Genomic DNA, 12,828 nt, shown 5'->3' with positions numbered 1-12,828 from the left:
TTATGTATATATTATTGACAACTAAAATGCCATATTTTAATTATTTTCCTTAATTCTTCCTTCAAATACTTTGATTGCCTAATTTGTTTTTCTTAAATCCAAAAACAAAGATTTTTAGGGACAGTTGAAACCCAATTGCATCCTATCAAGAAGCCAGAAGTAATGCTGAGGGCTCAAAGCAACTCACTATCTGGCAGCTGGGGAGTCGATCCCTACAAAAGGAGGTATATGTGTTTTGACAAAGCCCCGTGTCATGCTTGAGAGACAAACCCAACTGTCCTTATAGCTTACTTATACTAAGGATGTTTCTAAGGATGTTGGCGACATGTAAAAAGTAAACACTGGCACATAAATGAGGATACACACATGCAAAGGTAACACTCACCAAGAAACAAGGTTGCGCATGCGGGCACACACACACACACACACACACACACACACACACACACACACACACACACACACACACACACACACACACACACACACACACACACACGTATACAGAAACACGAGCAGAGACACATGGCATTGTGACTCAAGGCAAAGCTTGTGTGGATCAGTCAACAAACATCCTGGGAAGATAACGAACAAGCAGCACACTGTTTGCTCAGCCAGCTTTGTTGCTACCCGATGGGACTGAGCTGCTGTGAGTGCAGTTGTGCAAATGTGTGTGCGCGGCCTGACTTAAACACCCTCTTCTGAATATCCTCCCGCTGACCTGTGCTGCTGCAAGACCTTGTGGTGCTTTTGTGTGTGTGTGTGTGTGTGTGTGTGTATATGTGTGTGTGTGTGTGTGTGTGTGTGTGTGTGTGTGTGTGTGTGTGTGTGTGTACTGGTGCATGACCACAAACCAGACCATATTGCTCGAGACACACAGAGATGTGTCACAACCAGGTGACTGACGGCCCTGATAACTGCCAACAGTAGTTATGTACGTCATCACTCCAGCCAGATACACACTTACAGAGGCACACACACAGGCACACACACAGGCACACACACAGGCACACACACACACACACACACACACACACACACACACACACACACACACACACACACACACACACACACACTGACTAACAGAGAACATGTGAGGCGCAGTAGGAGGGAGATGTGGAGAAGTGAATGGAAATAACCAGAGCCAGCGGTCTTCAGACACCCAGCATGAATCGCTTTCTCTAGTTTACACCTGCCACACACACATACACACACACACACACACACACACACACACACACACACACACACGAGCCAGAGCTCGCTGGCTTGGCAAGCACAATCGGGGAGGCTGCTGTTGTTGTTTTAAAGCATCGCAGCGCGTGCATAAACTCTCATAAATATTCATGTCCATGAACCTGGCTTGCTGCTTTATTCATGCTGGGTGTACAAGAGTAAGAGAGAACGAGGGAGGGAGGAAGAAAAAGAGAGAAAATGAAAGAGAGAGGGAAAGAAAAAGAGAGAGAGCGCAAAGTGAAAGGCATACAGAAAAACAGATGGAAACGAGGAGAGCCACTGGGAAAGAGGAATATGAGAAAACGAAGAGAGTGATAAAAACCACTGCTGACTTATTTACACTCTGTGCTACACATAGCAATTAGCCCACATGAACAGTGTGTGTGTGTGTGTGTGTGTGTGTGTGTGTGCACTGCACATTCATGCACACACATCACTCGTCAGGGTTACACCAGTTCAGTGTGCAGTAATTACATCTGCCACTTAGGGGCAGCATCTACATAACCTTAACACAAAAGCTAATCCTGCACACACACTAAGCCTCACGTTGTGTGTGTATGCGTGTACGTGTGTGTGTGTGTGTGTGTGTGTGTGTGTGTGTTGAGAAATGTGATGGTCAGACAGGCCATTACCTTTCGTCTCTCTCTCTCTGGGTTGAAGGTTCCCAACCATGATTGCATCTGTGCAGAAAAGACACAAAACAGAAAGAAAAGGTCAGGGCAGTTACTTTGACCAAATAAAAGCAGAATAGTGGTATGATCATTTAAATCAGTTGTTTTTTTTCCTAGAAAGGAGTGGCCTGAAGTTTAGAGGTGAGTGCCTGCAGTGACCACCTGAAAAAAATATCATATTGGCTATCACACCAATGCAAAATCCCTCCACTTTCTCACCCCTGCAAAATTGCCTAATTCACAGCAGAGGGTAGAGCTTAGAGGCAGAAGACAGCCACAGACACTTAAGACCACTCCCAGCATCTCACTAAAAAAACTGACAACTGATCAGCTTCAGTGCACAAAATATATGACATGAGGAAGAAGAAGAAGAAAAGGCAAAGGCTGTAGAGAAAGGGAAGGCATTTTTTGAAGAAGTGTTGAAGAAAAAGAAAAAAGTGGAGCAACATGGCAGATCTCAGATCTCCAGAGAGACTGTGGGAATACGTTTCGCTCTTCCTCTGTCTCCTCTCCCGGGGGAATGCAGGGAAAATGTCAACAGACACACGCAGGAAAACACACGCAGGAAAACACACACACACACACACACACACTCACATGCACGCACACACCCATGCAGAAGACTGGGATTAGTAATGGTGGGATAGGGCGGGGGGCAGTAGGAAACCAGAAGGTTTATGTAACCCAAGACATCATAGACAAATCTCTGGAGGCCCAGTGTGAGCTTCACATGCACGTACAAAGAGGCGGCATGAACGATATGCACTAACAGCTCTTCTGTTCTGCAATTTATTAACTCAATGTTGCCATGGTTTCTCTGCGCTGACGTGATTGTCATTGTAAATCTGTGTGACTGTGGTGTGTTTGTGCAGTGAAAGAAAAAAACAGCCATTTGGTCATTAGACTGAACTTGTTCCAGAGCACCACTATTCATCAACATCAACAAACACTGATAATAAATGGAATATCATTAGGCTTCGGCCAGGTCTCTAGTGTGCGTATCCAGCTTTTGTTGCAATCTCTTTTAAGCCGTGCCACCGAAAGTCGAGCAATTCAGACAGTTAAGTGTTGCGGCGCGAGTCTTAAGAGGGAAGGAGTGGGCATGTACAAATCACAACAATAAAACAAACACCACCACACTCTCAGAACTCTCTGTCTGGCCTGATAATGACTCATTAGCTTCCAAATCCCTCTAGTTAGTATGAGCTCACAGTCACTCTGGCTTGGACTTGGTAAACTAATGAGCTACGAAGTCGTTTTTACGCACAATCCTCCCTCTCTCTCCCCCGTCTGTCTCTGAAAAGCGGAGAAACTTCTCTGTCCAGCTAACATCCCACCTCTCTTCACTCAGCCTCCTCTTCTTTATCCCTTTCCTCGATGCGTCGCCACCTACCCTGCTTTCAAAGCTTTTAAAATTCTTTCAAGTGAGACAGCCTGCAGCTGAAAAGAGATAAGGCTTGAGCTCTTCATAAATATGATAGAGAAAGAAAAACGGCAGAGTGAAGGAGGAAAGAGACAGGAAAGAAAAAGAGGGGAAAGGGAAAATGAGGGGAAATAGAGACACAGAAAGAGTGAAGGAGACAGACAGATGTGAAAAAGGAAAAGAGAGGGAGAGGGAAAACAAGAAAGGTGGAAAATAGAGAAACAGAGCGAGACCGGAGGTTGAGGGAGGGACAGCTGAATACTGTGAGCTGAATGAGTTATGAGATGCAGGTTGCAAACCAGCTACATTCAATTTATTCTCTTTATCACATTCATGATAAAGAGCTGTGTAGTCTCTTTTCCTTTCCCTTCCCTTTAGCTACCTGCTGTCCGTCCGTCTGCAGCCCAACTATCTTTAAATCTGTCTCACCGCCCCATCACTCACTCTGCCACCCAAACAAAGAATGCTACTAACATTAACGATGGCAATTTATTGTGAGTCTGATGTGGCTTTAATCTGATTCTCCATTGATGAAAAACATCCGAAACCCACAAACCTGTTGTTGTAACACATTACTGCCAGCACCTTTCCACTGGCAGTACAGCCACATAGTGTGGTGTTGTCAGATCAGGGGAATTAAAGCTATGTGAACTGTGTGGAATGCTGCCTCTGGGCTCCAACTGCACCCTTACAATGGAAAATCACACAGAGCTACGAGCCAACATGGAGAAGAGATCAAATAAGTGGTAAACCAATAAATCACCTACAAAAAAATTGGACTTTTCTGAGTAGCTGGAACAAGTGACCGGTGGACATTTTTGCTTAACAAAATAAATTGAAGCCACTACGCATAATACTTGAATAAGAGTTTCTGACTTTTTACTGCCTCCCTGTATATGAAAAAAGACCCCTAAAACAAATGCATGCACATGTCCTTTCTACACACAAATAGTTATGTGATCTGAATAATTAGTAGCCTTATAGAATAATTCTGGCTCATTACAGCTTGTAGAAATGTTGAAAAATAGTGAAAAATACAAGTGCTAAGAGGCCATGATGATTTCTTCAAATTCATTCATCATTTATTCACCTGCTTGCTTTCAGATTTACCTCCCAATCAAATAACTTGCAACCTGGCTAAACTGTTGGCTTGTTTACGACCTGTCCGATTGTCTGAACAATTGTGTTTTGTTCCCCAAAAGTATGAAAATAAGACCCAAGTTGTAATAAACCAGATGTATCCTTTAAATGAGCAACTGTACTACAACTATGACAAACTAAATGATTGAAAACACAAAATCTAATTCTATTTTAACCTTAGACCCACTCCTAACCCTAAAATAATATATCACACAGAAAGTTCTTTCGGGGTAATTTTTCGTGCCTCTATTTTTGTGAGAATCTTTACAGTAGTGCTCCCATGTAGAGAAATATGAGACACACAAACGGCAATCCTGTCTTATTTTCTGAGAGACGTCAGCTTTCACTAATGTCACTTTTCTAAAAGGTCACAATGCACTTGGATTCAGCTAAATTGCTAGTCGTTGGGCTGCTGCCGCGGCTGACTGCACGCATGTTGAGCACTCACCCTCGCATTGGCCACGCAGATGATCCTGGCGTAGCAGCAGATCATCAGGAAGATGAGGCTGAACAGAGGCACGTACCATCTGCAAAAGAACAAACAAGAGCAGGTCGTAAGAAAATGCCAAATGCTATTAAAAAATCATTCCTGTTTGTTTTTCTTTGGCCTTCTTGTAGTCCTGTTTTAGGAGCAGCAACAGGAGGTTTGGAATACTCTTTAGGCCAAAAGAAAATGTCAAATGAAAAAGAAAAACACCCAGGATTTAATTAATTTCTAATTCACAAGTAGAGTGTCATATATCCTAATGGAATTTATACCTTGACAGGACGTAATAACATACTAGGTGTCCAATGTTGAGATATTATGGCTGTCTAAATTTGATTAGAGAGAAACTCATCTAACAAGATTTCTTCTGCAGTACTGCAATCTGAGAAGACCATCGTTAGAAATGATTTGGTATCTGGACAAAAGCTTGTTCTGATTTGAAAATCATTGTAATTCAGCCTGTAAATTATCCTGCTGCTCTATTTTATAGGGCTGGACCCGAATATTCGTTCGGTGGGTTGGTATTCGATTTGAAAATGACTTTTTTTTTTGCACAACCTGGCATCCCCCTCCAAACGGTTCTCATTCATGCTTGAATATGTTCGAAATATAATACTCTCTTTTACAATTTTCTTATATAGCCTAGCCATTTTAATAGGATGGACAACCCAACCTCGTTATACTTAATAAATATATTTGCTTCTTCTTGGACTACTAAAGTGTTCCTGCAACGGGAGTATTCTCTGGCTAGAGCGCAGAACAGCGCAGTTTGCAAAATGTATTATCCTTTTTACCTGTTATTATCAATCTAAATTAATCTACTGCGAAATATAGGAGACTTGTCACGTCACATGCCCCAGTTAAAACGCCCATGAGTTGAACGTCATTACCGTCACGATTCAGCGAAAAGAAGACAAAAATGCCGAAGACTTCATCTGTGTGGGAGAACTTTAAATTAAGTGAGGACAAGACAAAGGCAGTGTCAAATATGCAATTTGAAACTGGCCTACCACAACAGCACATCAAGCTTGAGAGTTCTGTAAGTAGAACGAGTTGCTTTTATCCGCCATTTACACGTGATAAAAATGTGCACTTAATTTTCATGGAAAATAACGTGACTTGTGAATAGGCTACGGCAGTTAATGACAGATAGAGATTCCTACCTTTATTAGAGATAATAATATGTTCAGTCCCCTCTCTCCGAAGCTTCAAATATTCGATGCTCATTACTACCGAAGCTTCGAAGCTCAAAAAATGGTATTCGGACCAGCCCTACTATTTTAACCATGAAACATTCGTAATTTCATGTCCTCCCTAAAAAAAAAAATCTTACTACCACACATTTAAGAGTGTTTATGTTTAGGTAAGACTGTTACGCTGGTGGACACTGGACGGCATTATTCTACATAGCTGATGCATAGAGGACCCAACAGTTCTACATACAAAGCACAGAGTGGAACAGGCCTGACTCTGCGCCTCTGGACCATACTGCACATAGTTTAAGGGAGTAGAGAGAGAGGTAGACAGTTTATGTGAGTAGAGAGAGAGGTAGGCAAAGAACAAAATATAACGCCAGCAAAGTCACAACTCTGGAAATGCATGGCATTCCTATGGAATGAAGGGTTGACAATCAAGGGAGGTTCGGGCGAGAATAACACGTCAGGTATTTCTGAGCGGATGAAAGAGAGCGAGACAAGCAAAGAAAACGGGGGTGATGGATTCGTTGGAATGGCAAGCCTTGTGTTATGCAACCTCTTGGGAGGTGATGTAAGCTCAGAGGAGTTTCAACCTCTCCCTGTAATCATGAAACGGGCCTTTGTCTTGCTTTGATAGACAGGTTCCTGGCCACTACGTCTCTGTTCAGCCTCAGTAACTCTTGAGTAGTCGAGACTGTGCTGTGCGACACCCAAGTCCTCCTGAGCACCTGGCACAGGCAGGAAGACGCCGGCCAAATACCCCTACGTGATAAACATATTAGGTAGAGCAGAGGAAGAACATCAAGGGAAATCACAGGCCTAATCGTGATCCACAGAAGAAAAAAAAGTTCAACTGACATTCAAAACAGAGAGACTGAATCTTGTCTCTGACCCATAAATACAGGGACCCACATGATTTCAAAAGAAAATGGATTGGGAATAAATGTCCAACACTGTGCCTGAAAATTAATTGACATGTGTGCTAAAAACTGAACTTTTAGCAGCATCTATAAGGCAAATAGTAGGTCCTTGGCCTAATTTAACTTTGTCCACACTTGTCTTCCAAGCCTGCAGGTGGAAAAAATAACTCACTGAGCATTATCAAATTAAACTTTTTATTGGCAGGGGAATCCGAGATGGTAGGCGTAGCAGGAAACAGGGGGAGGGAAAGGCTGCTTTACACATCGTGTTACTTCACGCCTTGTAGGGAACATCAATATACAAAGAATACCCTGTGTGTGAGTGCATTTGTATTTGCGCATCCACGCAGGTTAAAAAATGGCATGGGACAATGATGAAAGCGTTTCAGGGGAGACCTGCGCAAGCGTCACCTCGTGTGATTTAATAACCTGCTCTCTGGAATAAACAGCGTCCAATTACGCCAGCGCACGTCCCGGTAATGATGGAGAGACGAGGTGGGGGGTGGGTGGACTGTTGGAGAGGGGAAACGAGGGGGGGTGGGGGGCGGCTTTTTAACGATAGCGTGGGGGGCTGCGAGGGGGAGAGAATGACGGGCGGCAGCTACAAAGTGCTCTAATTAGCATGATAATGATCTGCCATTAGAGTCCGCTCTGCTCTACAGCTGAGCACTACCCGGAGAGAGAGCGAGAGCAAGAGGGAGACGGGAGGGAAAGAATGAGAGAGAGAGAGAATGAAATAGAGGCATCGAGAGAGAGAGAGAAGACTGAGTGGGCAGGGGACGATAAAAGTGAAGATAAGATTAGAGGTGAGGATGGAAAGGTGGATGGATGACGTCAGATTGTGGGTCAGGACCAGAAGGAGCAGAAATAAGAAAGAAACATTAGGTGACTAAAAGACAGGGAGAGGGATAAGGTCATAATGAGAATGAAAGGAATAGCAGAAAGAGGCTGCAGCCAATATAGATCGACTAGGAAAGGATGGATAGAAAGACAGATAACCACAGAGGGGTTTTGAGAGGACAACAGTGAGCCAGGATGGAAGCCTGAAACTGGTAGAAAAAAAAGGTTATCACAGACGCCCAAGATTCAGTCTCTCAGCCTCAGCCGGGCCCTCCCTCCAGTACCACTCTGAAGTGAAGAATGAGGCTTGGATGTAAGAATCCTTAGTTTATGTGCTTGGTAGGAGATGAGAGTACTGTAGGGAACTGGCAGTGCGGGTTAGTGCTCAACTTTGACAAACAAGATCCTACTGCTGGGTGAAAGATCACGATCTACCTGTTTAACCACTCAGACAGTGACAGGACACTGCGAGACACAGAAAGGGAGGAGGAGACACAAAGACTAGGAAGAGCAGGGTGTGTAGGGTGCGTCTCACCAGATGCACTAATGTTAAAGTTAAAAGGAAACAAGACTAAGATTCTACAGTCATGCCAGTGGCTCTGTGAGGCTGTACTTCTGAGCTAAATGCTACAAACGTCAACATGCTCACAATGACGATTTTGAAATAATGATGTTTAGCAGGTATAATGTTTACAATGTTCATTGTCTTAGTTGTGTGTTAGCATGCTAAAAATTGCTAATTATCACTAAACACAATGTAGCTGAGACTGATTGATATCATTAGGTCTGCAGGTATTTAGTCAAAAAAGTTATTACAATTCACCCTGTGGGGAACATGAATGTGTGACCCCAATTCATTGTCATTCCCCATCTCTCTCTCTCCACTCATTTTCTGGCATCTCTCTACTTTGAAAAAACAAACATAAATCCGAAAAGGTCGTTCATCTTCTGGGAACCATGAATGTCTAAACAAAATTTTGTGTCAATCCATTTAGTAGATATTTCACTGAATAAGTGAAAATTTTGACCTGCTGGTGGCGCTAAATGAAAAGTCAGTTGAATACTAAGTCATTAAAATTCATCCCCTGGACACCATAAATATCTGTAATAAATGCCGTGGCAATCCATCCAATAGTGGCCAAGACATGCCAATAAAAACCAAAAATGTGGATCAACAAAGTCATTAGCATTCATTCTCCAGGGACCATGGATGTATGTACAAAAATCCATGACAATCAATACAATCAATGTTGAGATATTTCAATCTGTATTAAAGTGGTGGACGGACCAACCGAACGGCTTTACCCTCCCTAGAGCCACCTTTGTAATTATAAGCTTTCATTTGTGAATGGCATTTTCTCTGTTTTTCTGTGCCATGTCTGACTGCGGCCCATGATACACACCAATGGGGATCTCTAAGAGCGGTGACTCAGCTAAGCTCGACTGCTTCCAATTGCTGACTCAACCCCTGAAATTCTGCACCTCCATCACAAAACGCTGTCCTCTGCTTTTCATTCTCCTTCCTCTTTCATCCCCTTTCACACTGTCCTCCTCCTCCGAGCCTCCCCCGCCTGCTCTGTCCTGTCTGCGCCGCTTCGCTGAACTCTGATGAAGACACACTATGGGGCGTGGGCAGAGACGAGGGCAATTTATTTCTCTCACTCTCCTCTCTCCTTCCTGTCCTGCTATGCTACCCCTCTTCTCTTGCTGAGTAATTCCCCATCTCTCTAACTGTACCCCGTATGTCTCCCCTCCGACCTTTTCCACTTTTTACCTTAAATACTAAAACCTCTCCCGCGTCTTTCCCAGAACGCTGTAAGCCTGGTGTGTGTGTTTGAGTGTATGTGTTTTTTCCTTGACGGGTGCTGCCTTGGCCTCTAATCTCTCGTCTGGTTTGATGTAATTAGAGCTAATGAAGATTCCCTGATCCTCTGAGCAACTCGTCCCCCTGGGCCACGGCAGCGTGGAAAACTAGAAAGAGCCGGGGAGCAGAGGAGCACTGATAAAAGAGGCACAGGCTTGTTTAGCGCAGCTGATAGCTATGTGTTGTTCTGCATGTGTGCGTGAGTCTGTCTGTGTGTGTGCATGCTTATTTGTTTAGAAAGATTGATTCCCTGCTGATGCTGCGAGCAGCAACGCGATTACCTTGGCTCATTGCAAAGTGTTGTTGTGTGCATTTGCGCGTGTGTGTGTGTGTGTGTGTGGCTAGGCGTCTGTGCTGGGGGATTGGCAGAGCCCTTGCAGACTTAGGGCCAGTTGCAGAAAGCAGTAGACAGGCATAATCCTTCATAGCCGTCCTAAACACTTAAATACACAGTGTAGCAACTCCCCTAAATCTGACAAGGCAGAGGCAGACACAGGCACACCCACATGTGCGCACACACACGTCATGTGCGCACACATACCCACACACACACACACACACACACACACACACACACACACACACACACACACACACACACACACACACACACAGACACACACACACCTTGGCCTTACACCAAGAGGGGTAAAAAACCCTGCAGGCTCCCCTGACAAGTAACCCTTCACATTTCCCCGCAGAGACAGCTTTCTTCCCCCTTCCTCCTCCTCATCACCCCCAGTGGGGGAAGCTTTGATGCCGGCGCTGAAAGGGTCTACTTACATCCCAAATCTCCAGGCTACGTGATCGTCTGTGATCCAGCTGGGGGGAGAGAGAGAGAGAGCGATGAGGGAATTACAAAGGAAAGGGAGAGCGTGAGCGGAAGAGAGACTTGTGTGACTGCGTAGGGGAAAAGCTGTGCAGCTGTAGCTATTAATAAGCCGAGAGTGGAAAGAGAGAGCCGAGCCTGGAGATTAGGGCTCTGTCCCAATTCTCATTCCACCGCCTCCTCGCCTCGGCCTCTTCCTCACCTTTTAACTACCCTCCAAACAAATAATGCCTTTCACCACAAGAACTGGAGAAGCTGAAGGGGCCTTTTACTGCTTAAAGATTTGCTGATAATTGCCAATTTTGATCACATAAAATCTTATGAGGGAAGGAGCCTGTCTGGAACTGGAATGAGGCCAGTGCTGTGGCCCTCCTTAAAAGGAAATACATTTAACAGAAAATCTGCAGTGGCTTGCTGACCAAACATACTATGCTGTAGCAGGACAGTTGGCTATACAGTACTCACCACCAGGCTCCAGCGGGTCCATAGTAACCCTTTAGCAGTGGCAAAGAGGCCATGACCAGAGGCACCCCCCACGCCATCAGATGGTACGACCTGATAAAAGGCAGGCATTTATTTCATTATAAGCACAGAGGCCAGGGAGCTTTCCCCTGAGAAAAAAAACTTATGACTAAATCAATTCTTTTCATCTTCAGTTCATCCCTTTGTTGGCACTTACATCGGGGTCATTTTTCAGGTGCAGACAAATGCCTATACAGCCAGAGTGCCAATTACTCATGGTAATATAAATAATAATTACTATTATTAGTTATGGCAAAGATGATTTACAGATGATATGTCTGCATCGAAAACACAAACAGGATGCAGATTCTCACACGACAGGTGCTAGTGACAAAATTTGCAGTCAAAGCTGGCTTAACTGAAATTTATTGCACGTATAGTCTATTTTTAAAGGAAAGTGGTAAGGAAACCTGCAGGGGCTAATACTACTTTGTGTGTGTGTGTGTGTGTGTGTGTGTGTGTGTGTGTGTGTGTGTGCGTGCGTGCGTCCATGTCTTGGGCACCGGTGTGGGTGTCAATACTTTATAGAGCGTACAGTGTCGCTCGGTCAATAGTGTCCTGCCCTGACTTGTTTCAAGTGTGGTCAATCGAGCGGTGGCGACACAGCTGACACAGACTTAATCCCTCTCAACTTGTACACACTTTCTCACTCTGATTTCACTGGGGCACACTGTATCTACCCTCTCTACCCTCATCTGATAAACAGCAGTGTGCGAGTGTGTGGGAAAGAGACATAGGAAATGTATGGATCCAGAGAGAGAGGGAGAGAGAGAGAGAGACAGAGAAAGAGAGAGAGAGAGAGAGAGAGAGAGAGAGATAGTTTAGATCAAACACAAGAGGGAGCGTGAGAGAAAGAGAAAACAAGAGAGACAGGGAGAAAAAGGAAATGGTGGATGCGCTAAAAAAGAGAAAGAAATCTAGCAACTGAGGCAAGGGAGGTAGTGTGAGAGCGCGAGAGAGAGAGAGAGAGAGAGAGAGAGAGAGAGAGATCTACCCTGTGTCTGTGTGGTGGTGGGAGGAGAGATATAAATAGTGAAATCAGAGCTGCCAGTCTGTGGCGTGACGATTGGTACGGAGGCGGGGGGGGGGTGGGGGGCGCCTTGTCAGGAAATCAATGTCGAGAGCTTGCAGACCCGCAGACACACACACACACACACACACAGACATGCTGCAGCACATACACCACACACTCGCAGCGCTTTGAGAGGAAGATGACGAGGTCCGGAGCTGCGCACAACATGGGCTTAATGAGGCACAGCAGGACTGCTATGCACTCTGTATTTCACACACCTGCACGCACACACACACACACACACACGTGCAGACACAAACACACATGCAAGCTCATATAGAAATCTCTCTCGAGGCTCAATCTCATTTCTCACCGCCTCACACCACTTCTCCTTTTTCTCCCCTTTGCCTGAATCCGTCCTTCAAACACACATAAACACACATGCACACACACAAACACACTTCCCATCCTCTCTTGCATCCACTTCAATCACTCTTAGATCATCTAGCCTCCGTTCTCTGTCTCCTCTGGCGATTTGTTCATTCATAAACCATCACACTGTGCCGTCTGTCTGCCTGTGTGTGTGAGAGAGAGGGTGGGAGGTTGGGTTAAGGGGCTGAGGGGTAATTGTGCATGCATGCAAAGCCCCATACCCGCCTGCCGAAACACATAGAGTTTATCTATG

General features: G+C 44.8%; 1 protein-coding gene across 4 annotated transcripts in view; it reads right to left on the bottom strand.

Moving 5' to 3' along the window:
- The window catches only part of si:dkey-100n23.5 (cyclic AMP receptor-like protein A), a 45,217-nt gene that overhangs the window by 20,514 nt on the left and 11,875 nt on the right, over nucleotides 1-12,828 (bottom strand). For 2 of the 4 annotated variants that reach the window (XM_031291939.2, XM_031292224.2), the window contains 4 exons: nucleotides 11,075-11,164; nucleotides 10,564-10,602; nucleotides 4,922-5,000; nucleotides 1,872-1,919 (listed from right to left, as the gene is read on the bottom strand). In XM_031291939.2, the coding sequence (XP_031147799.1) occupies nucleotides 1,872-1,919; nucleotides 4,922-5,000; nucleotides 10,564-10,602; nucleotides 11,075-11,164 (256 nt within the window). The remainder of the gene's footprint in view (nucleotides 1-1,871; nucleotides 1,920-4,921; nucleotides 5,001-10,563; nucleotides 10,603-11,074; nucleotides 11,165-12,828) is intronic. The other 2 variants (XM_031292069.2, XM_031292140.2) reach the window with 2 other exon arrangements.

This window comes from Sander lucioperca, chromosome 8, assembly GCF_008315115.2.
Source record: "Sander lucioperca isolate FBNREF2018 chromosome 8, SLUC_FBN_1.2, whole genome shotgun sequence".
In the NCBI taxonomy this organism is placed as follows: Eukaryota; Metazoa; Chordata; class Actinopteri; order Perciformes; family Percidae; genus Sander; species Sander lucioperca.
Note: the sequence above shows the minus strand (reverse complement) of the source record. Positions and strands in the feature narration are given on the sequence as shown.